At 35.6% G+C, this 27,000-nt stretch overlaps 1 protein-coding gene across 1 annotated transcript in view; it reads right to left on the reverse strand.

The window, feature by feature from the left end:
- The window catches only part of ADAMTS19 (ADAM metallopeptidase with thrombospondin type 1 motif 19), a 135,202-nt gene that overhangs the window by 62,383 nt on the left and 45,819 nt on the right, over window positions 1-27,000 (reverse strand). The window contains exons 7-8 of the mRNA XM_042023410.1: window positions 25,703-25,746; window positions 2,407-2,512 (exon numbers count right to left, since the gene is read on the reverse strand). Coding sequence (XP_041879344.1) covers window positions 2,407-2,512; window positions 25,703-25,746 — 150 coding nt within the window. The remainder of the gene's footprint in view (window positions 1-2,406; window positions 2,513-25,702; window positions 25,747-27,000) is intronic.

The following is a 27,000-nucleotide window of genomic DNA, read 5'->3' on the forward strand; positions in this document are numbered from 1 at the left end:
ACTCCATAATGAAGCAGGGATTAAGGTGAATGCCCTTCTGCCTCTGCATCTTTTACACTGGAGGATCCCCTTTTTTTTTCTTTTTTTTTTCCCCAGCAGCTGCACATATATCTCTGGCTACCTATTCTTTGATTTTTGTGGTAGTCCTTCTATTTACTATCTGGTTTGTTACTAGCCTTCGTGAGTTCAGATTTCTTGAAGAAATGTGTGGTTCAATCAACATCCTGTCTTTCATAATGACACAAGGTTTGATTTATTCTTTATTTCCACTTTTTAAAAATATCTATTACATTACCCACAGAGAATTGTGAGGATGTCTCTAAGGACATCCAAATGCCATTACTACTATGAGACTATGATGGCTGGGATACCATCATGATTTGTTTTTCCGAGTTTATTTGAATTAGTATGGAAGGATTTGAAAGCTCTGAAATTTCATATGTAGCCTTGTAACTTTTCTTCCCCCAGGATTTATGTATTAGCCATTTAAGTTTTACGTTCCTGCAAAATCCTTTCTCTTTCAAAGTCCAACAGCAATGCGAAGCCATGAAGATATTTCAAGTTCACAAACAAATGTAATATAGGTTATAGAGCCTGGCCTGTCCTGCAGCCTTGGAAGAATTGCTAACAGCACCAGTGAGCTTCTCTGTCTACCTTGTTTCATGGGCTGCTTGGCATCTAGAAGACCTCAGCATGTCAAAGATAGGTTTGATTGTCTGCTGCAAGACAAAAACCTTACAACTGTGCATCTACATAAGGTTTTTGAGATCAGTAAACCACATTCTCAAATTTGGTATTGCACAATCAACACACCACTTGTAGCTTTGCAAGAATTTAATGTATCAGCATTTTTCAGGGAGCATAAAATGTTACATTTCTTGTTGATCAAGATGTCTCTCTTTTCAAATACAGTGATTCTGCTGTTAAGGTCTCTATTCTCCAAAAATATTTTTACTGTGTTGGGCATAAAGTAGTACTTACATCTGTTATTATCATACTTGTCTCAAACAATTTTCTAATTTACTCCACCAGTGAACTTATCATATCACCAGTGAACTTGATCATATTCAGTGATTGTTTCTTTCCCCTTATACTTGGAACAGAAAATAAGTCTTCCTCTACCCATTCCCTCTAATAATACCAGCAAACACTACAGCAAAAAATAGAAATAGAATGGTATGTAGCTACAAAACACAAATAATATTCCTTTTAAAGTCTTTCATTTATTGCAACTATCATGCAAGCAGGCTGGCTTACATTAACCAGGAGTTGCTTTCTGCAGTTACGAAAATGAAAAAAAAAAAAAGAAAAAACAGGAAAGATCAATTTTATGCAGCAACTTATACTTGTGTCAATCTTTATATGATTGCTCTGTATTTGCTTATTTTGCATCCGGGGGGAAAAAAAATCAATAGAAATATTTTAAATTCTGTTTTTTTCTTTCAACTAACTTCATGTTTCAACATTAGATGCTAGGATCTCCATTCTCAGAAAGCTTTGTCCTAATTTAAACCAAGTCACTTTTAATTCAGTGCTTGTCCTAAGATACCTAACCACACATTTAGCAGAATATCCCTCTCTGTTGTCTCTCTGAAACTGACATTATAATACAAAAACACAGCTACCCGGCACAGACACTGCAGACAAAAATGACAGCTAAATACATGCCTCCCTTTTGTTTCAGTTAGAAATGTTCTATAGGCATGTTCTATTTCTATAAGCATGTTCTATTTCTTTTTCTTTACAAGTAGTGAAGCCAAGAATGAAAATCAACTTTTATTAACAGTTTTTATTATTGCAAAATGAGAATTTTTCACTTTGGGTTAAAATATTTGACACTGAATGAGTTAAAACATGCAGCCCAATTGTGAAGGACAGTTTCCTTCACCTTCATTTTGCCATCCTTCTCTTCTTCTGCGAAGAAAAACAGTATTAATATTGCAATGACCAATGACTTATCTACACTTTAATGGGATCTATCCTGAGAAAGCCAAACTAAATAAGGATTCTTCCAACTTATGATCTCATTAAAATGTTTGTTGGCAGCAATTGCTGGAGTTGGGTCTGTTACACAACACCATAGTCAGAGAAGAAAAAACATCTTGGGGTACCTGTTTTTCCTCTACACAATGGCAGTCTTTCCAGTTAATCTATTTATTTTGTAGCTATAAAGACTTTTGTATTACTTCAAGTTGTAAACATTTTCTTAAGCTACATACTATATAAAGATACATGGTATTATTATTATTATTATTATTAACAGAAACACTATTTTCCAAATTTTTCATTTCATTTAAATCCCTTCCTTACAGAAAAAAGAAAAAATTGAAGCACACAGTCAGATTAGTCAAATTGTACTAGTATTACGTGCAAACAAATACTAGAATTTAATATCCACATACTTACTTGTGACCCATTTCATGGGCAATTGTAAAAGCGAGATTCAGACCGTTGTCCTCTGCAATTATACATTTTCGTTTTTCACTGCACATTCCACTCAGGTATGCTATACCTAGGAAATACAACCACCACATTCAATTATTTTTAGTTATCACTAACTTTACATATTATGGGATAATTAGACCCAAACAAGACTGAAACCCAGTCTTGTTGTGGTCAGAGTCATCCTAGTATATAAACAGATATGACAAAGGTTTACCTACTCATTTTGCAACCAGTGGTAATATTACCTCACAGTAATGATTACATGGACTGCAATGTATAGAAAATGCATTCCTTAAAAGCACTGCTCGGTACCTTAACGAGATGTGATAGAACACATGTATGAATGTCAGTACTGCTGTAAATGAAAATAGATGTCTACAACCATAGAGCACAAGTTTGAACAGGTGCTTCCTCTGACAGACTTAGAAGAACAGAGTGCAAAGCACAGAGCTGTGTCCCTACACTTATCACTGCTAAGTACTGATAAAGCATTCAGCATGTTAGTGGTTTTAAAAATGTTTAGAAGAGTCAGATGTCCCAGAAGGAGACTGCAGCCTGTCAAACATATTTGTGGAGGCTATAATGCCTCTACTACATAACACCTTAGTTTCCAAAAAACCCAAAGAAGCTTCAGTGGTAGGGTTTTGAGTTCAAGTTCAGCTTTTAAAAGTAGAGTGTCTATAACTGTAAAAGCTTGAGGAATGCACAGCTTAATTTGGGTTTTAGACCACAAACGCATTTAGCAGGGACAATAGTCATCACATGTTGTTTGAAAATCTGAAGCAACCAAAACACTGTTTCAAGTGTTTGGCCTTCTTCCCAGGAACTTCCTTTCAGTTGAATGGTGCCCTCCAGTTCAGCATGTTTGCTGGATATTTGCACATAAAGGTCAAGTTTGAAATGTTTGAGATTTGAATATTTGAAGTAATATTTGAAATTTAGTCATAATTATCATTCCAAGTTAATAAGATAAGTCATTCTTTTTACAGTCCAAGTATTTGTCAGTCTGTGAGCACAACACCTCACCCACAAGTAGTAACCCGATCACTATTCTGGCAGTGTTGCCCTCAAAAGAACTGGCTGAAAGCTTTTGGACACAGAACTTTTGACAAAAAAATGTTGTCCAGGACTGAACAAAACAATGATAAATTAAATTTGAATAAGGCAGATTATTTCAACTTTTACTAATTGTTTCCAAAAGAGGGAATAGCCATCTGGGATACAAAAAAAAAAAGCAAAAGGAAAAAAAAAATGTAGTCCTTCAAATGAGACCTTATGCTAAATGTAGGTATCACCGACACGAACTTGAATAAAAATAAGAGAAGAAATGCTCTGAAATGTAATGTTTTATTTCAAAAATGTTATGCTCCAATGGCTGAAATAAAAACAAGAGTATTTCTACAATCATTTTGTGCCTTGTAGTTCCACAACTGTATGCATGTTCTTCTAAGATTTGATGACCAAACTGAAAAAGATAGAAAGACTTTTAATGCTGGAGTTCGAAGTAGTACAGCTGGTAACAATATCGGAAGTGAACATCAGGGTCCTGACTTCAGCCATCATCAGCAAACTTAAGAAGTGCTCCAACAAAATAGAAAAATCACTCTTGCCAAAGACAAAACCCAATACTGCATTTTGAAGTGCTGGGAGTGATCCTTTACTATAATGCAAAACATTCCAAAATACCTTTCTTCTTGTGCCAGTTTTGGCTGTGATAGAGTTAATTGCCTTCACAGTAGCTGGTAAGGAACTATGTTTTGGGTTTGTGTGAAAAACAGTGCGGATAACACAGGGAGGTGCTCCCTGTTGCTGAGCAGTGCTTACACAGATTCAAGGCCTTTCCTCCTCCTCACACCACCTCACCACCAGGACAGCTGGGGCTGGGCAAGACACTGGGAGAGGGCACGGCCAACACAGATGACCCCAGCTGAGCAAGATATTCCACACCATGCAGCGCTGTGCTCAGCAAACACACTAGGGAGGTAGTTGCCAGGGGGCTGATGCTCAGGGACTGGCCAGGCTTTGGTTGGTTGCTGATGAGCAATTGTTTTTAGCAGCATCATTTGTCTTTCTTAGCTTTTACTTATCTCTGTTATTTTCCTTTTCATTATTATTACTATCATTATTACTGTTATTTTTATTTCAATTACAAAACTATTTTTATCTCACTCTATCCTTGCAATTCTCTCCTCCCATTTCACAGTGTGGGGAGAGAGCAAGGAGCTGTGTGGTGTTTAGTTGCCATCTGGAGCTCAGTCATGACAGTGTTGATGGCTATTCTCAGTTGGATAAAACTTACTTGCTGGAATCTACAGAGAGGGAATTCCCAAACTTCCCTCTTCCTGGTGATGCTCAGTACTAACAGAAAACTATGATAATCTCTAGTTTTCTGAAGGAAAAAGTAGTTCCCTAACTTTCTTCTGACCTCTAAAATGGCAGGTTTTCCATACAACAACATGAGTACTACCAGTTCCTGTCCACTATCCTGACTGCCCCCCCGTTTACTCCCAAAGAATTATGAATGTTTCAAGTTTTATACCTGTTCTGCAAAAGAGGCAGTCAGCAGTATTAGAAATTTTCAATAATACTCATATATTGATCACATAATACTCACGTAATGCTCATATATATCCTCATATATCATAAAAAATTATTTTCTTACTTGGAATTCTTTGAAGAAAATTGATTATGTTTGAGCTTTATAAATTTGGCAGACAAAACACAAGATTTAAATTTCATTGAGATTGATTTAGATTACTGATTCTAGAAATTTCTGAAAGCATCAAAAGCGATTAATGCTTTATGACTTCTCCCCTACCAAACAAAGTCAACCTCGTGTGTGCCAGCCACATTCAACAGCAACTATGGGGTGTAAATCAGCCAACTACTAGCTGTGAACTAGTTTCATGTCTTGTCTTTGATTATGAATTTCACATGCAGTGAAGAAGAAACTGACTTCAGCAGCTGCTCTTGCTTAGTTGTCTGTGTATTAAGTAAGAGACAGAATTCGTTCTTTAAATATATTTATGTTCACTGCAGCTTCCTGTAGTTTATTAACACATCTGGAACGGCTCCAAGGTTAAATCCACATTAAAAAAAAAAAGAAAAAAAGAAAAAACCAACCCCCAAAACAAAAAAATCAATGAACAATTGCTCCCTTGTTATGATTAAGATATATCTAGTGAACCCCATAGCCTCAACACACTGTTTCAAATTAAAACACTTAGTATTTGAAAAGTGTTGGCTAGAAATCAGTAACTTCATCTCACTGAAAATATAAGGAAGGATCCAATTATTTATCGATAAAACCTATGTTTTGAAACAAAAAAAAATCTTGATTGAATATATGTCAAATGCAATATATTCAAATTACTTCCCTCTGTGGATAACTTTTTCTCAAGTTAATTCAGAAGAAAATACATGCCACATCAATTAAAAGAGTAAAGCTTAACTTTATGCCTAAGAAGACCCACATAAGGGACTACATTTTCTTATCAAACATGGAAATATTCAAATTAAATACATGCTGCTTCAGAAAAGTAGAACTTTTCCCAAGTGATAGCAGTAGTTTATTACTCCTGCTGTTAGTGCTACCCATAGACATGGGCATTTCATTCTACAAACTATGATAAATATTCTTGTTTGCTAATGAACACCCTCATCAAATCGCCAACCTTCTTGCTCTTTCAAAGGAGGCACACATGTACACTCTCTCTGTTGAAAAGTGCTAGTTCAGCTGACAGGGATGTTACACTTAACCAGTGTAAAGTATCCGAACAAGTCTGTTAGCTTTACCTACTCATTCATGGCCAGCTGCCTGTAACATAAATACACTATCTGTGTTAAAAAGGCTGCTGTCAGCATTCCCCCCAGGAACAAAAACTCCACAGTAAAAAAACCCCAAACAGAATCACATTAAGAGTATGCAGTCAAACTTACAATCATTGGTCTTCCTTACAGTGACCATAAAACAAGTAGGTATGACTCTAATAATGCATTCTAAAAGGCTAGAAAATGGTTCTTACTTTTCCTTTTACAGTGAGCCACTGTAAAAATAGAGCTAATATTCTGTAAGTCTAATCACCCAAATTACTTACTAAATTTCTTTTCCTCTTAAATTTCTTTTCCTTCTTAAATTTCTTCTCCTCTGAACTTCCTTGGTTTCACAACACATTAAAGTTTTTTTTGTCATGGTATTAGCTATATGTTTATTCATAACTTCCAATAGCATGATCTTCATTTGAATTATCACTGATGCACAAAACTCACAAGCCACTACAATAGAAACATAATTTAAAGCCCAAGTACATCTGGCTTTTGATCCACAAATAAATATTTTACAGTAAAAAGTACTTAAAATACATTTAGAATGAACTGGCAAATCAATGGGCTTGTCAGCATAAGAAACCCCATTATTTAACTGCACTTTATTATTAATCTAAAAAATTACATTTTTTAGCAGACCAGATGCTTTTCTTAAGAAGCAAGTGTTCTTAAGAAAAAAGTTTTCCACCAAGCCAACACTTCAAAGTCTAATTAGCACAAGATGTTCTGAAGAGAGTCACAGATGACTTCCAGGAAAAACAAGTCTTGTAAGTTGTCTGTGAATCAGCAGCTCTTAAACATGTTAGTAATCAAAACAAGACAGTTAACAATCAGAAATCTCAAATGCAAAATGCAAAGCCCAGGAATATTTATTTTTCTCTTTTAAAGTGGGACATATAACAGTGAGGACAAATATACCTATACATGTGTGTCTTGCATCTTTACAAACACACATCAATGCAAGACATCAGAAAAAATGTCTTCAAATCAGTTTCTGTTGCATTTTTCCCAAATGTAACATAAATTTTATTCATGTCTTTTGTTATTTTATGATTTATGTACATTTTAGAAAATCCATGCTTTCAGGAGAACATCAATAACTACACTAATTTTTAGGTACTAGTAAGTATGTGATTTTATGTTTCAGAATAGACTATTAAGCTTACTTGTACATCTTGAAACAAACTGCCGCACTTGAATCCTAAGAGCAGGAAAAAAGTCTAAAAATGGAGAGCGTATGTGTATGCCATAGATGCAAAAATAAATTCTGAATGTGTGTTTATACATTTTTAGGTTCTTAGTTCTTGTAATTTCTGAAGAATCCACAGGCAACTGAGATGCTAATATAGGGATGGGATGGCAGAAGTGCTGGAAGATACTAATTTTCTTCTAAAATGAAGCCCACATGGAAAAAATTTCTTCCAAGATGAATACACAGAGGAGACAATAAGTAAATTTTCCCCACTGCCCATTCCTGGCCTTGGCTGACAAGGGATGTACGGATGCCCTGAGCTAAAGGCTGGCTGCATCTCAACTGTCAACTTTAATAGTCAGCAAAGTACTTATCCTCTGAATTTGGGTATTCCTTCTTACCTGCATCTACTTGGGTCCATACCATGTGATGGCAACTAACGCCAGAGTGTAGTTGCCTACAACAGTACATATTTCTCTTCTTATGAAGATTGCAGAGGGAGTACTCTAACTCAAATACAAAACTCTGTTCATCTATTCAAACTCATTTATGCCTTCCCAGACCTCTGTCAGCAATTGCAATGACCAACTGAGAAGATATAGCAAATTTAGCAACTCCTCAGGCAGAAGCCATCTACACCTATTTGACATCTTATAGCCCACTGCACACCTCACTTACTCTTGTTCTACTACAGTCTTTCAGACAGAAGTGGTTATAGTCAAAAAGACTGTAGTACCGAATAGAGGAGCAACATCATGATTTTTCTGTGGTTTTCTGTTCTTTCCTAGTCAGCCCTAATGTTTTGTTTACTCAGCTGATCATGAGGGCCAATGGGATCCTGGGATGCATTAGGAAGAGCAGTGCCAGCAAGCTGAATGAGGTGATCCTGCCCCTCTACTCAGCTCTGGTGAGGCCACATCTGGAGTGCTGTGTCCAGTTCTGGGCTCCAAGAAAGACAAGGAGCTACTGCAGAGGGTCCAGTGGAGGCCACAGAGGTGACTTTGGATCTGGAGCTTCTCTTTTATGAGGAGACAACTGCAGGAGCTGGGCCTGTTTAGTCTGGAGAAGAGAAGACTGAGAAGGGAGATCCCATTAGTGAATATAAGTATCTCAAGGGTGGGTTTCAAGAGGATGGTGCCAGACTCTTTTTAGTGGTGCTCAACTGCTGGACAAGGATCAATGGCTATAAACCAAAACACAAGAAATTCCACCTCAACATGAGGAAAAACTTCTTTCCATTGAGGTTGTCAGAGCACTGGAACAGGCTGCCCAGGGAGGTCATGGAGTCTCCCTCTCTGGAGACATTTACACCCCACCTGGACATGGTTCTTAGTCACCCGCTCCAGGTGAACCTGCTCTTGCAGGGCAATTGGACTAGATGATTTCCAGAGGTGCCTTCCAACCTAAAAATTCAGTGATTTTTGGAGAACTGCCCCTTATCATTCTCTGATCTCTTTCCTGAGTGGCAGCAAAGCCCATGATTTCAAACATATAGGCTAAAGTCTAATTTTTTTTCCTTAATATGCATTAGTTTGTCTATACTTCCATCTTCTCTTTCACTTCCTTTTCAGTATCTTGATATCTGTGAACAATTCTTCTTGTCAGTTTTATACTGAACTATCCAGAATGCTTCAAATCATATGAATGCATATGCAGGCCACCACTACTCCAAATAATTTATGAAGCAAGGAAGCTCTGAACTCAAGGATACCTTCTTCTAGTGTAAAAATTGACAAGTAATTCCCATGTCTTCTTTTAACTTATAAGTCACATATAAAAAATTCTTAAAAATTTAAAGGAAAATATTTAAAGCTATAAAACACTGTAACATGGTCACTGAGTACAGTCAGTATACTTTTGAAGTCTTTTAATTGCCCCTTTTTTTATTAAAGGCAACATCACCAAGTGGAAAACTTTTCCATAAAAATATGCACGAACAGGAAAAGACTCAAATGGAAAAGAAAACTGCATAGTGTTAAATGAAAAGCAGAAAGCCATAAATTTGAGAAAGTCACAACTTCCTTTTCTCCTCATTTAACCTTCCTTCTGTAATCTAGAAAGAAAAAAAAAGCCCAACTTGAATAACTTGTATATAATTAGTGCTGAAGAGGACCTAAATCATTCTGCTCAGAAGAAAATATGAAAAATTGGATATGAAGTTTTATGTAATAAAAATTTTCTTTGCTTCATATTTTCTCATACTACCAACATGAAAGAAAAACCAAATGTAACCTTTCTAAGAAGTAACTCAATCTTCTAAGAAATTGAAATAGTTTGATCCATTACTTTAACTTCCTCATGGCATAATTTTCATGAACAATTTTTCTAGATATTTGCTTTGCATGGCATAGAAAATTAATAAGAATCTTGAGCTACATATAAAAATTAAACTTTTGGACAGAAGTAGAAATGTCTATTTTTAGGACTTATGCAATAAGCACTTTCAGTCCTTAAATTATCTGATGAATTATAAGAGTGCCTTATAAGTCTTCATGGAACTGCTGTATACAATCAAGTAAGATGTGACTTTGAAGACACCTCGCTTATTTGGCAACAAAACTGAATGAGGCTCTCTTAGTAAAGGGAAAGCTTGTTACTTAAAGAGCTGGCAACAGGTTAGAAGCTTAGCATGAGAACAGCTCTTACCAAATACAAACATAAATAACTTAATCTTGAGGATATGCTTTTCACTGATGCATTGGACAGACATGACAGACACACTGCTTACTGTGAATGATTATCACATGCCCCAGATCATGAGTTTGGGCCTGCTTCCTACCACAAAACTGTTTATGTACACTAAAAAAACCCTTTGTTATTCTACAAAATGATGAGATGATGACCGTGAACAGTGCAGTACACCACAGGAGGTAATTTTAAGAACTTGCTTTCTGTTTTCCAACTTGTTTTACAATTACATTTTCTTTCAAGGTGGGCAATGTCACAATGTTGCTTTGCAGTCTTTCAGGCTTTTCAACACAGAAGCTAAGGAAAGACTGCTATGAATGGATCATCACAATAACTTGGAAATACGTAAAACAAAGCATACACTTCCCTTTTACTTCTTTACCTTTGTGATCATATATACCACTAGTCCAGACTGACACCTACATTTGTATAGTGCTACAAGGCGCACGTTATGATGGCTGCAACTTATTCGACTGTCTCTGCACTTCTGTGTACATAAATATATACACTTTTCTTTTTCTGCTCTTTTTACCTTTATTTAGTCCAGCTCCCTTTTTTCTTTTCCACATCTGCTTTTCTTAAATAAACCTGTTTATTAAAAAAAAAAAAACCCAACCTTTTGATTCTTGGTCAGTAAACCCTTAAAAGAGATGCGGTGGGCAAGGGTGATGTACTTATGAAACTGAACAAAGAATGAATGGAGTGACTGACCACAGCTGCTGCAAAAAAAAAACTGAACTCAAGAGGGACTGGAGAGTTAGCTTTAGATAAATGCCTGTATCAGTTCAGTGGATTAACTGCTTGTGTAAATATTTATCCTTGAGTTAATCAAAAGAGTGCGAATGGCTTCTTGAGTTAGCCACCCCAGCAAGGGGTAAGTGCATATGTAGCTCAGCCCAAAAGAGCTGTATAAAAACTGAACAACTGACAAAATGAACTGTGAACAGAGCAATGGGCTTGAGCTGACTTTAACTCACATGTTCTTTCCCAGCACCGGGGGATGTTCAGCATCATGACAGTGAGCATGTGAGGGCCAATAGTGAGACTGAGATTTGTACTGTGATCCCACTGTATATTGTAATGGCTATACAATGGCTTGCACTGATTTCAGTATGCTGCCGTATCATTCTACTAAATCAAAATCCCACATTAACATCAAATGTCTTCAGATAAGTACATTTTGTTTTAAACATGAAACCCTCCTCATGTGCAATACATAACAGAACCTGGTCAAAGAATTCTGACCCTTGTGCATTTCATTACTCTCCACAGAGGATACTCTTTCAAAGATAGAAGAAGAAGTAATACTGTTCTATACAGCATACATACAGAACTAGCCTTTTCTAAAACATATTCTCTTCCTTATTGTTTTCAGTTTGAGTCAAGTTCTGTTCAGTTGCCGGAAACTAATCTTATGTCAGGGCATATAATAGCTCTTGAAACTGTCAGGAAGCAAGTCGGACCACTGTGAACATCTGTAACACGTAAGTGGTTATCTGTGTTTAATAGTGCCACACAAAACCTTGACGATAGAGGGGTTCTTGAAAGCAAAAATTCTCTGTGAAGTTCTTTGAAGAGACAAATTATTCTTCAGATCATTTAAAAACAAATGTCCCATTTTAAAAACAGATAAGAGGAAAAAAGCATTATGAGACGTCCATTTTTCTTTCTGGAACATTTTTTTAGAAATTAAACACCTGACACATGGGAACAAATCTTCCACGCTTAAACAGCCTGATTAGTGCTGGATGACTTATATCTGGTATTTGTCCATTCAAAAATTTGTAAGAAATAGAAGGCATAGATTTACTAGGACAAGTATTTAGAAAGAGTTAACTTTAACAAAAAGAGAGAACAAGTTCATTTTGTAGCCTAGTATAATTGTGCAAAATGTTTTGGAGGCTTACATACTGAAGCTTCTGCTAGGGTATGACTTTAAAAGGGAAAGCAGGAACAACAGCTTCTAGTCTGAATTCAAAGGGAGATACCTTTGCCAAAAAGGCAAGTGAAATTTTAGTTTTCCAAGAATACCACAGTATAAGAAATCACAATATGAATACTTGCTACCATTAAGAAACAGAAACTGACCTCATTTGATGAAGACAACTCTTTCTAATAATTTGTTACAGCTTTGCTCTCAGATACTTTCTTGCTGCTGCCAGTCGTTTAAATTACCTTTTTTTTTTTTTTAATTTAATCACTATTTTAAGCATATTTTTATTAAAAAAACATATGGAAAGGTTTGGTCAATTTAAAAATATATTAAATGTCTGGAAGACATTAAAACACCCCAACATTTTCTTTTAAAGTATTTTTTTAAGCAGTCTTATCATTTGATGTCATGGGCCCTGGCTTAAGAAGTAGGAAGCACAGTGCACAGAAACAGCATGTTTATGAAAATGCTGATGTAAGTGTAGGTTTTAGACTTCCATGGGAACTATACAGGGACTTTTAAAGTTACTCTAGTTTTCAAGATCAGTTCTGAGGTAGCCTTTATTTTCTAAATGGAAATTTGACAGCACTTCTGTAACCTTAAAAAAATTGTGCTGGCCTTCAAACTTAAGTGCGTATGTCAAGATTTAATGTCCTCTGTTATTTCTAAATAGAAAAAACAAAAAAGAAAAAAATATTTATTGCACTCCTACTTCAATGCAAATGCTGTATGTTTACAACTCTCTCTTGTCTCTGATTCCACCTCTGAAAAAATTTGACTCTCCCCATAAAAAATATGATGACTAAATGCAGCCCTGGAACACAAGATGGTACAATTAGCTGTCAGAACTGCTTCCACTGCTGTGCCATGTGAGTTCACTTTAAGGTATTTTAGAATACTACAAGCCTACAACTCTATACACTTGGATCAAAATATATTAGCATCACAAAGTAAAATTTATACTAGCATTAATTATGTCCAACTAGTGAAAATATTCACCCAGGTGCTCATCTCTCTTCTTGCCTTCCTGACATCGGGATTTCAGTTCTCATCACATTCATAAAATGTGCAGCTGCTAAAGCTGCCCCCATGTTCTGTACATCTACACACATTGCAACGCCTTTGAATTCACCTCCTGTCTCATTCCATCAAATCATGTTTTTTCCTGAATATGTTTCCAAGGCTTGTGTAACATCAGTTCCCCTTACTGGTTTGATCTACTCATAATATATCACTGATGCTTTTCCTGCTCTTAAAAAAATTCCAGCCTTCATATCCTATTAAGCTGATTCTCCTGTAATTTAATTTCTGGTGCCTTCTTCCTGGAAGATGGTTGCTACCATCCCATACGCAACAATCCAGTGTGAAATCACTCACATCATTTTCACCCTATAATACATTATTTAGACCTATTTTTGTTCCTGCAAGAAACAAGACTGTCTTGCTTTTTTTTTGCAACTTATTTTATTATACCAACATTGTGGAAATGACACTGTGTTATAGAAACATAAAACTGTTCCTTGATACACAGGGCTTCAGCACAGTAAAACATTTCCTCATTTTCTGCAACCTGAGTAATTCCTGTAAAACGTTCCTCATGTTTTTATGATATGCTCAACTTAAAAGTGATATGGAAGTGAATATTTAACTGTTGCTGAGATCCCACTTAAAGAAAATATTTAGGACTTTTTTCCCCATTATTTAATGGGGCACTCTCTTTTATGTGAAACAAGGTCCAGCTAGTGAGACTGAAAGTGGTATTAGTCTGTTTTTGCTTTGTTTTTTAGCACAATGTATTATTCTATGGCCAAAGTTTTTGCAGTTTGTGCCATTTAAGATTTTTGTGTGAAATTATACTTTTTTTCACTGAGAGATGCGCTATAAGAAAGTCACTGATCTTGAGGCTGCTTATAGCAGACACTATTAGCACATCTTCTAGGAAATGCGAATTGAATAGCCAACTGTTCCTTTATACAGAAAACACTGACCAGACATGGATGCACAGCTTAGCTAGCATCTTTTGATAAATGAGAATAAAGGAAAAGCTATCTTTAGAAGGGTCTTCCACTATACCTCTTTTCAGCTAAAATAATTTGATTTAAAATCACTATTTTTATCTGCAGATGATCATCCTGCATTTTGTCTACATTGGTACAACTAAGGCTATGTTGTTTCATGCTGTATTACCACACATGATCAAAGTGTTTATGGTGCCCCAGTAACAGTGTTAACTGACCAGTGGCACAACCTGATGCACAACTTTCTTCAAGTTCATGTCTCAATGTTCTTGTAAACTGTTTTCAGTTCATAAATTCTTTGAGTTTGTTGGGATGAACTTCTCTGGAAGTCTGAGTTCAATGAAAGCAAGCTGAATAGACTGAGACAATCAGGTCTTTCTTCTTCCAGGGTGCACATTATCCAAAATAACCTTTGAAAAGTCTGCAAGTTGCAAGGTAATTGAGAATGCAGCCTTAGCTCCTACTTGAGCACTCTGAGTAAAGCAAGACTTAGCTGATGTTTTATTCAGGGTAGGGTACTATCATCCTGCAAACATAAAACTTTAGTGTGGACTCAAAACAAAACTACAAAAAAAACTTGTTGCCACTTAAATGTCACAAAAGGGATCTATGAAATGGATTCAAACTGAAAGTCCTCCCAAAGGCATTTAAATGAAGAGTGAGACTTGGCCCTATCTCTCTGTTCTTTTCTGCTGACATTTGTGGAGCCCTTTTCCTTGTATTTTAACAAGTTAGATGCAGTTGAATCAATCATCTGCAGTTCTCTCCACAAATATGGAGCTCTTCTAGTTTCCTCCTCAGTTAAAGGACTCATATCACTGACCACCACTCCCATTCTTCAAAAAAATGCATTTTTTACATTCTAATTCCATTATACCTTTTACATTCTAATTCCCCTCAATCCCCCCTGTCATATAGTTACAGGACATAGAAACTGATGCATTAGTTGCAAGGAGCTACCTGTCTCTCTTGTTATGAAAACATTTCCACTAAAAAACACTGGCCACAACACTATACAAAGTTGACTATTCATGCAAAACTTTGCAAATACTTCTTCTGAAGGGATAAAAATATTTTATGCAAGCATACCTACCAAGAGCTGAACACACTACTCATTAGCAGGGGATGGCTAGCTAGAAAACAGGTATTTTACAGCCATATATTTTGAATGCATTTAATTTGTAACGTGTGACAACACTTTTTTTTTTTTTCCTTTTTAAAATTTAATTGTATGCAGGATACATTAAGTGAGGAATAATTCTTTATACAAACTAATCCAGAGTATATACTGGTATTATAGCATATAGAGTAACTTATTATTTATGCATGATTATTTACAGCTCCAACCCACATGATTTTACATTTTTTATACAAAAAACCCTGTAAAAGATGAGTAGTGAAGTTATAAAATCCAGGAGACAATGGAAGACATTTTTAAGTGCTTACAGTTGCTTGGAGCTGATTCAGTTGTTCAACCATTTCAATGAATAAAGTGACACAAAACATAATTCACTGTTCAATGCACTGAGAGGGTCACTAAATCACTCATGTTTTTATCTCCTACAATCTGATTAGCAAAAATGGTAAATTTTATCCTGGTGAAAGAATTTTTGCCTAATCTTAAGTAAGCCATGCCCACTTCTGTCCTCTGCTTTCTGTCTCACCACCCTGCCCCATCCTTGGCATGATATCTCTTGTGTACCATGGCAGTCTTTCTCTGAGGCTTCACTGATTTTTCACTTTTGCATCTGGCATGATTAAGTGAAGGATCCGCACATGAAGTTAGAAAGTACACACTACTCAAAAGACAAATGCAAATTACTGTGATAATTAACTTGCAATTTCCTTCTGTTTTCTTTAACACATAGTAAATATGCACTGTATAATATATGAGACTCTTTTGTCCTTACTTTGGAATGCCTTTTTCTGATGGAAGCAGGAATTTTGTCTATGAAGAAAACTGAAGTTCCAGGTCAAAACATAAATATTCTAAATGCTATTCAGTGTAATGTTAAAGTTCTTACAAATAGTAAGTCTCTCTATAGTTTAAATTCCTTGGAAGAGCACTTTAAATATCTCAGGTTAAGTTGAAACTAAACACAAAAAAGAAAATAAAATTAAAGATATACCTGGTGATGAACCAGTATAATCTGTAGCAAATGACAAAGTCTCATTGCATTTTCACAGAAGGGATATGAAATTACAAGGGTCTGTGGACAGCACTGCGGCATATTACAGGACCCCTTACTCAAGTCAAGGACCAAATTCAGAGACTGAGCTTGGAGCTGAATCCACTGGGATTTAAACATACGTTAAGAACAATGATCACATGATAACTAGATAAGAAAGAGCACAACTAAATCTTAAATGGAATGTGCAACAGGAATTAGATATGTGTCTAAACTAACAGTTATTATTACAATATAAGAAAAAATGGCATCTAACCTCAGAGGTATTTCAAGACGGACACTACCTGAAAGAGTTGATTTCTTTAGTAACTGAGGAATGATTGCACCTTTAATACTATCTTAAATATACCACATTTATTTTTTATTAAGAACTATTACATAAATAAACAACTATTATACAAATAAATAATATCAAAGACAACCATACCACACCAACCACACCAACACTACCAACAAATACACAAAATTATTCTGCCCATCAAATGAGCAACATGTTTCAGCCCCAAAAATTCCTTGAACTAGAACATCCAGAGGCTAATGGAAGTTCAATACAGAATGTCACAGATTTTCCCAGCTCTAACATTTACATAGATTTCATTGTAAACTTCTGAAACTGTACGTAGACATAAAAATTAACCTTCCCATTTTCCTAAACACACTCAAAGGCCCTACTGCTTTCTAAGACAAACTGTTAACATGTACTTAGTAAGAAAGCAGTAAGTGATCTCTGTAGTATAATCTGAAAAACAAAACAGAAAATATCTTTTTCCCATTACTTGCAGCTCTCTAAATGCATTGGCTAACTACTTCAAAGTAAAATACATTCAAATAAAGAAAAAAATTGAGTTGCCTGCACCAAGTCCTTGATCAATTTTTTAATGAAGAAAAGACTTGTTTTTTAAGAATGATAAGTGTTGCTAACTAAAAGCTCAGTGATTATGAAATTGCCATCAAGAGTCCATTCAGAGAGATTTATTCTCTGTCACCCTACTACTGTTGAGACTAATTAAGCTTTAAACACTTTAAATAAAGCACTGGAAAATAAAACAATCTGATGTGTTGTAACCTAGTTATTTTGTGTTTGAGTTACAACATCACTTGAAAACAAAGGTTTGCATATCTCGATGTGAAAACTTATCTCTCTGGTCTCAGTGGAGTGAGACCAATTCACAAGACAAATGCACTGGAGTGAGACCAACTCCAACTCAGTAAAACAAGAGGCAAGCTAAGATAGGACTGCATCCTAAGAGTTTTGCTGGAAACATGAAGCTCAGTAATTTTTAGAACTGTATTTCATAAAAGAAGAATAAAGTTGAGGGTTGTAATAGCAATGTATGGACTTGATGACTGAACACATGTATTGCAGTCCCACATTCTGCTTTTCTGAGAAACTGCACGAAGCATGCATAATTCATTTGATGTTTTATGACATATGAGGTAAACTAAATTCTATTTATTTATTTTGCTTCTGTTTTTTACATTTATTGGAATTCACAATTAATTAGGTTCTCTTTTGCTGTACTTATGGACATGCAACTCACTGGCAAAAGCAAATTTTATTCTGTAGGCTGTAGAAGTCAAAATTTTCCAATGATTTAAAAAAAAATCTTGTGTATTAAAGGTATTTGTATACTAGATACACTAGACTATTGTATGGATATCACTTCCTAGGGAACTTTTGCATTTCTACAGAAGAAAATCAATGTTCAGAAGCCCCATGTGAACAATGGAGCTACTGAGGCATTTGCAGCTACTGACTACACATCTGAGCTACAGTACTTTTCTTTCAAAAGAAACAAAAGTCCAGGAATTATAATTGAGTGAGATCTCTTCGGCTAGCTTTTTCACAAAAGCACTTAAATCAGGGTCCTGCTCTCACTGTATGAGATGTTCCTATCTATGCGAGTCTGTGAATTATTAATATCATGATCTTGCTGTAAAAGAGAATGTTGTAAGAATGCAAAATTGCATGCATTGTAAATTTTATGTGAATGACTTAGATTAGATTAGACATTGGAAATCTCCTGCAGATTAAAAGATGAGTCTAGTTCACTGAATGTCAGCCATCTTACTGAAAAAAAATTATCTTTTCTTTACACAGGATATGTTTAGAGTACCTTTTGTTCAGTGGGGCAAATCAATTCTGTGGGAACCCAGAGTGCAGAGAATATTTCTCTGCCTGTTTTGAGGGGTTTCACCCCCCTGAACAACACAGCTTTTGACCTCCATCCATGGAAAAAACTGCCTACTATCAGACAAGAACTAGAAACTACACTAGTGTAAATTAGGTGATAGACTACTATGTAAGATTGTCAAAGGGTGAAAAATTTAGAGGTTTTGGGTTTGTTAATGTAGTAAATAGATAAAAGCAAAAAACATCAAAATGGAGGATTGTTGTTGTTCTTCAAACCTTCTTCTTCTTCTTCTACTACTCCATATTCTGCAGTAAAAGTAGTTTGGGATGATTGGACAAAGAATTCCACAGTTCCTAGCTGTGTTACTAAATAATTGGCAGAAAAGTAAAAATAATGTACGTTTTTAGTAACCATTGGTTGATTTACCTTTAAAAAGGCCGTGTAATCTTGATAATCCAGCTTTCTCCTGCATTCCCTGCTTTGTGCTCTGTCTGGATCACGCTAGTGACTGTTTCTCTGATAAGACTTAATAAACAACTATCAAGAAGCAGCGAAGGCTGAGAGTCCCCGTTTGTCTCTGGAAATCAGTGTCAAATTCAGAGAGCAAAACTCAAAGTTTACAATGCTTTTGCTGTTTTTGCAAATTTTGTCTAGCATCAAGCTTGGAGATATGTCAGAGAACATTTAAGACCTAGGAAATTTAACAGACTGCAGTTATGCCTTTGCTGGGAGAAAGTTTCTGTAATTGTTTCTCACCATCCAGTCTGTCATTCAACTGCCCTCTTCCAACTCTGAATTCCCCATGGCACCAAGACCAGTAACATTCACAACAAAACCAAGCAAATTAATTACACTAGTGATGAACATTTGAAAAAATCGCTGGCGTACATAGCTATGTATGGGTAACCTCAGTCAACAGAATGTTAAAATGGTAATTATTCATAAAGTATTCAGTTACTTAAAACATAACACTTTTCACCAATATCCAACTAGACTGTGTGTAGTGCTGAAATGTTAAAAAACCCAGGTGTTAAAAAAATGTTACAAAACTCATCTTTCTAACCTTAACTGATTTCATCCTCTCAGCATGCTTCCTACACTTCCATCTGCAAGACTGACTGTACTCTGCTTTGTACAGAGCAGAACCTATACATAGGTTCTATATTCCATCCTACATGGAAGTAGTCAGGGACCACGCCCTAGTTTCAGCTTTCTTGTGGAGACACCTGTTTCCAAAAATGCATGTCAGCTTTAGGACATATCATAAATGACAGGCTCTGGGATTTTTGGATTCCTGTTTGCCTTGACTGATCAGAAACCTTCCTCTCCCCAACAAGTGAATAACCTTCAGTCTTGATTTGGAACTGCTGCAAGTGCATACAACACCTGAATAACCTACAGCATTGATTTGGAACCGCTGCAAGTGCATTTTTTCAATAACTGTGACTCAACAAAAGAGAAGAAACAAGCAAAAGACAACGACAAACAATGACTAACCCTGCCAACATGGCTTAAGCCTCAAGGGCTCCTGTTCTACATCCCACAGGTACTTGAACTGGGTTTGAATTAGCAGCATCGAGTGCCCACAGCACACAGCTCAGCATGAGGAGGTTCACTGTGATTCTCAACAAACTTTTACCAGCTAGTTAGGCTAAGAGCAGCTGCGTAAGACTACAACAGAGAGATAGTCTGGATAAGAGGAGGTATGCCAGATGACTGGATTCAGATGAAGAAGTACAGGGAAAGAGACTTCAGTTTACTTCTGCTGTGCTGCTGCCTGTGTTCTGTGCAACTTCTTTGGCTGCCTGTTCACTGGTAACTGGCCCTAAGCATTCAGCTTCAGTATTTCTGGCATTAACCCTCACTGGACATGGATAGTCCACCCAATTCACTATTTCTATCATATCTCTTAATACGTAGGGCTGGTCTAAACCTTTGTCCCTAGGGGCAAAGCTTGGAGGAAAATTCAGAGCTCTTTGTATTAAAGATATATAGCTTTCATATTAGGAAAGAAAAGTAAATAAATCTGTCTTTGGTATTTTTCTAAGTTGGATGGAAAATTTATTCTTTCACTTCATTTTGGTTTGTGGTCTTTATTTCATGGATGTTTGTCTGATTCCTTACCGGTCATGATTTGTATTCATGCCATTGAGTTCCTTTGCAACAGTAAAAAGATCTGATGGCATCTTAATTTTCTGCTATTTTTTTGTATCTGCAACACTAGCTGTTATCAAATTTAGACACTTTTAGTATACTGTATTTATGCCCAAAACCAATCTGACAATTTTTTAGAGGAACTGTGTCTAGAGATTGCCTTTTATTGGAAAATGCCTTTTAGCAAACAGTTTAGATAGAATCAAATATTCTTATAGCTGTTCTTTTAACTGAAAATGGTTATCTAAAAATCTAAACCAGAAACAGTCACTACCTGATTTTCTGCAGATTAGCAGGGCATCAAACTGATGCCAACATAAGACAAGCATCATTTTACTATCTTTCCATGCCTGTAACACTGCACTCTAAGAACTCGCTATTATAGTGTTTCCACAGAAGACATTAGCCAGCAGCAAACAACAAATCTAATCCAGAAGTATGCCTCAGAGAGTCAAAACCTTCATTGGTGAAGTGGAAACGTAGACAAGAGGAAGGGAAATTCAAATGTGCAAACACTTGCTTCAAGAAACTGTGTTTACTTGTTAGTCTACTTGTTGAGAAAATATCTGTTTATTTCCATCTCATAAAGGTTTGTGCAATTTCCCAATAACAATTTGCCCTATGAATCATTGCTCATCTCAGTTACTTCAATATAATACCAGAAGAGTCACACACAAGAAAAATACAACGTGTAATCCCCAGTTTACATTTTGTGTTGATTCTATTGCAATGGACTTAATTTTCTGAAAATCGACAGTTGAATTACTTCTTAAATTTTTTAGAAATTCATTGGTAAATCAACACTCATAATTTTACCTGTCATCAGCACAAGAAAAAGATCAACATTCCAAATCACCACAAATTCAAAAGGTAGTTTCCTCTGACTAAGTTAACAAAGCTTGTTTGAAGGAGAAACATGCTATGATCCCAAAACCCAGTTGCCTTCTGGGAGAAAAGAACCTTGAGCAATTACATATCTAAAACAATCTTCTCATTAGCTAACTTAATTTGTATAAAAACATCTTCATATTTTTTGACCCTCTGAGAAATCCTCTGTTGTAATCCTCTGTTGTTATGTCCCTAAAAACAAGTCTGAAACCTCTCTTAAGCTACAGATGAACTGTGAGAATCACAAGGTATCACTTGATATCACATCTGTGCAGGAATAAGGGATGGAAAGCATACACATGAGCAGAAGAGGAGGGGCAAAAAGAAAAAAGAATGCTGCAGCCAACCAACCAACCAGAGGAAGCTCAAGAACACTTGGATCTGGTCAATTTTCAGCCTGAAACAATTGCTTTGTGGTTCTCCACCCAGAATGAATTTGACAGTGGCTGCAACAATTGATAATGCTGAAATCAGAATATCTTAGCTGTAGTCAATTGACCTGGGCTGACTGATACCACATGAGAGTCTATCTTAATGTTTTACAGAAACATGGATTAGATAAGGAAGGCATTAATCTGAGTTACTCTGGATTTATTTTATGAAGTAAGAAACTTGAGGGTTTAGTCAACTCCCTGGCTACATCAGAGATTTCCAAATATTTCTAGCAATAGTGAAATACTTAGTATTGAAAGGCATAAAATAAATACATTCTACTTCCTAAACTTAACACACTTTGGGGAATCAAATAAAATTCCTGAAATAATTCTTCTCTTTCTGCCTACTTTGAAAAAGTATAAAATATGAAGTATAAATGATTTTGGAATCACGGAATGGTTGGATGGGACCTTAAAGATCAGCTAGTTCCAACCCCCCCCAACATGAGCAGGGACATCTTCCACTAGATCAAGTTTCTCAGGGGCCCATCCAACGTGGCTTTGAACATCCACAACTTCTCTGGGCAACCTGTTCCACTGCTTCACCACCCTCTGAGTAAAGAATTTCTTACCTATATCTAATCTACACCTGCCCTCTTTCAGTTTAAAACCATTTCCCATTGTCCTGCCACTATCTGCCTGCATAAAAAATCCTCTTTCCTTCTTTTTAATAAGCCATCTTCAGGTACTGGACCACAGTGAGGTCTCCCTGAAGCCTTCTCTTCTCCATGATGTTTGGTCTCCAAGAGAGTGATATTTTTTTTCCCAAGTAAGAATTTAACATTTTGATAATCAATCCAAATCATGGTTTTTATCATTATATAAAAAAAAAATCTTGTATTTGTCCACCTTAAATGCTTTCCTGAAGGAATATTTAGAAGATTATCTCCACATATTTTGTTCAAAATCATTAATGAAACACATTTCAGTATATTTCTAGGGAGATTTGTCATACGGTTTTGATTTTGAGTAAACATTTTTTTCTGGTTAACAGAGTTCTTGGTTAATTATACCTTTAAACCATTAAATCTTCATATAAATCACTGTTATTTTACACGACAATGAAAAACTACTTACTGAAAAGTGTATAAGTTCTGTACTTTCTGTAGAAGAAGACTGGAAGTACAGAAAAGTGTGTTATTTGCCACCTAAATATATGAAAACTTTGTCTATATAACAGAATACTGGCACTTCCTCTCTCTGGCTTAAGTGGATACTCATGTCCAGTCTGAAAACTGTGAGTCTTGGCATGTAATGACTAAACAATAAATCCAGGATTTGTCTGCTTAATATCCATCACTGGAAAGAACTACTATCCAACATGACAACCCTTTCCAGTAATGAGGTCTGTCCTGTACATGCTCCCTTCTCTTGACTTTCATTTCTGGATTGTGTAAAGTGCTACAAAGATCACCTTGACTGCCTCACATACCTGTACAGTTATACTAATATTACAGAGATAAATGTATTATTTCTCTCTTTATGGTAGAGAAAAGTCTGTACTGTGCATTCTTCTGGATTTTTTGAGGTGGGGGAAGGTGAGGCAAGGTCTGGACACTGGGGAGTCGTATAGGACATTAGCATTTCTCACTTACTGCCTTTGGCAAATTCTATGATTTGCAACAAATCTCTGGAATGTACTGTCTCTTTTTGCCTCTAAACTTGTTGCATGAATATAGGAAGATCAAATTGCCCTTCAATTGCTTTCAACAAACTTTTACTCATGATCTAATCTAAAATCTTCTCTTTGGTTTTCCTAGGGGGAACAAAAATAAAGTGAAGATACCAAAATGAAACCACATTCTACATGTAATTTCAACAGCTTGGCATTATAGACCTGTTATCCTAAAGATAATTGACATAATATATCCACACCAGTAAGATAACTTAAAAATTCTCTTCAAGAAGAACGTGCAAAGTTTTTCAACACTCTTCCTTAAATGAGCTCCAGAATGGTGGACAAGAGCCTCAGAAAATTTTCTTCTCAACAGTGAGCATGCACCCACAGTACTTTAAAAATTCATGGAAGAAACAATACCCTAAATCTATGGAAAGGTGCTATATTCATCTGGGAAAGTAATGATTGAAATTCATAAAATAAATGATGAAATATAAGGAAAAGAATGACCTTTGCTTTTGCTGCACAACTGTACCTATATGGAAAGAACTATACATACAGTTTCAATTCCTGAAGAAACCTCTGAACAACAACACAAAGAATGGGAAAGTCCACAAGAGCCAATCCACAAAATGCCAGGTCATTCAGTCAAGGTCTCTACTTCATTTTGATTATCACAATATTAAGACTGCAAATTCTTTACTTCCTGTGCACTTAATAATTAATAGACTGCCACATTTTCAAGTTTCATCCCAGTGTCTTCACCACAGAACCGTTAACGACTGATACTTGAGTCAGTTTAATCTTATTCCATTTAAAATTCTACAGACAAATTCAGAGATAAATGGTCCTCCTATTACCTCCAAGATTCAGCCAAAGAGAAAATATTGTTCAGGGAAAATCCTTGAATATATTCAATTCAATTCTGAAATTCAGGCAGCAGCCTATCCTGATTTAGATATACTGGAAGTACTCCTGATTTAAATTTTAGTTTAAATCAACATAAAATGATGAAGACTTCTTGTCACATTGCTTCCTCTTTCAGCTGGAAGTAAATATTTTTGGACTAATAAGTCAAAAATATATGCTTCTAAACACAAAACACTCATACAAAATTCACCTAAGACTAATACACCAATTAGTGAAAGAACACTATGAATTCTTAACCATTTACTGCTGTGAAACATATTCCATTCTTACTTAGAAGGCTTTTTTTATTGATATCCATTCCACAGACACACTCACAGACATCTGGGATACAGCAGTAAGAGAAGAAAGACTAGCAAGTAGTGATGTAATACAGTTTACATAAGAAATCTCCTCAAACCTTTGCAACTGAAATGAAACAGGAAAAAAATCTACTTCTTCTCTACTTAGGAGAGAGCACAAGTATGATATAATCCTAATCTTACTGAAAAAAAAATTAGGTTCTGATTACTTGTAGTCACATACAGAACTGTTAAACACTTATATTAGCAAATTGAAATTCTTTGTTAAGAACATACCACGACAGCCTTCAATTAAGGTAATGGCGTGTTTTCAACCAGAATTACAACTGAACAGAACAACTGCTACTTTTTACTACCTTTTCCACCAGACCTTTACACCGAAAAAATGTCTTCCAAAAAGTGTGTGAACTACATAAATGTTTACAGAAAAACTCAGGGCAGCCTGCACTCACTTTAACTGAAGATATCAGAAGATGCCTTTCACAATAGCTCACATCCTGTATTCTTTTGAAGAAGTTCATAAATACATAGTTCATAAACACTGTATCATACATTAGATTCTTATGGAGACTTCTTTTATAAATCATAAACATATGGTAAATATCACACCAAAGATAAATCCATTGCATAAAAAAAATTTATAAACACATCTTCTTAGCTTCATATTCATAATTAAAACTAGTAAAACAATTTTCTATTAGTGAGACTAAAAAGAAAAACCTTTAAAGTTTGCTCTATGAAAGAGACAGAAATACTGTACTTAAACACAGTATTTTTCTAGAAGCATAAACCAATCTAACAATATTATCAGCATTTAAGATGTATTTTTCATTTTAGTTAGTTACTGCTTTCCATCACCGATTTTGCTGTCACCTTTTAGTATCACATTTCTATTTATATAACACTAATTTTATTAAGTAGTTTATACACAGTCTCTTATGTTTATTTACTTACCAACAGTATCACATGGTTCATCCTTATGTACACAGAAGTCCTTCCTAGAATTCAGGGGGGAGGGGGGGAAAGGAAAAATGTTAAGCAAGTCAAGCTGTTAGATGCTAACAACTGTGTAACCTATTTAGAAACATTTTTTACGGCTCAATGAATAAATACAGAACACTATTATCTCAACAAAGAACAAGAGGAAGCAAAGGCCAGGATTACATAGAGCACTTAAACTCCAGCTTATTCTCAGAACAGATTTAAGAGTAGTCAGGTGACATTACATGTACCATATATACAAATTGCATTGCACCTGATTTCTAGGTTCTTTTGGGTTTTGGGGTTTGTTTGGTTTTTTTCTGTTTCTGTAAGTATCTTGAGAAGCAACAACTCTAAAGCTAGTCTTTCTAACGTTTGAAATGAAAACATTTTCATGCTTAACATGAGATTCAAATGCAGCATTAAATCAGTGATAGAGTCAGAAAGTTTTTATTCTAGCAAGTCAATGTTTAAAAACACTAATAGGAATATTACAAGAAACATTTTTGCTAGGGCATCCCCTTATAGTAGTGGAAGACTTATAAAAATTAACTACCCTATCGCCAATACATATTTTAGTCCACTCATAGGTCTATAAATAAGACTGCTCTATTGCATAAAGGAGAATACATATTTCAAGTGTATGGTAAACATCTGCTTGGGATTCATTTTGATTTCACATGTATTTTACTTCTTCTCAGAGGCACACAAGTTACTAAAAGAGCAAAGGGAAAACTGCTTTTTACTGGAGTGTTTATGAGTAATGTTAATTTTTTATTTTAAGTTAAAAAAGAGTTGCTGAGGTATGCATGAACTGGAGAGGTTGGGAGGGAACCAGTGGGGAAAAATACAACAAAAGAACTCCAGGTATAGCAACCCCACAAATAAAGAAGTTCTGTTTTTCTGCTGTGCCACAGACTAAGTCTCTCTGTTTTTAGAGAGAAAGACAATATGAATCAGAGAAATTTAGTTTTTATATTCTGTCCACGAAGGCACATAGATACACACATAGATTGATAATGATAAAGATACACATACAGAGAAAGACCCATTTTCCAGGAACAAAATGCAGGAATTGTTTGGTGCTTGAAATGAAAGATACTGACACTTATCTTTTTTACAAATGTAACTACTCCAAGAGCTGTTTGTTTGTTTCCCACAGACTGTTTCTACATAGGGATTTAGACCCAAAAGCAATTTCAAGAGGTTGGCAAATTTCTGATACTTGTTAAGGGCCACACAGATAGATACATGGGGTTATATAGCTTTTA

Source organism: Corvus kubaryi, unplaced genomic scaffold (assembly GCF_017639235.1).
Source record: "Corvus kubaryi isolate FWS band 111438036 unplaced genomic scaffold, C.kubaryi_AGA036_p1.0 37249, whole genome shotgun sequence".
Classification (NCBI taxonomy): domain Eukaryota; kingdom Metazoa; phylum Chordata; class Aves; order Passeriformes; family Corvidae; genus Corvus; species Corvus kubaryi.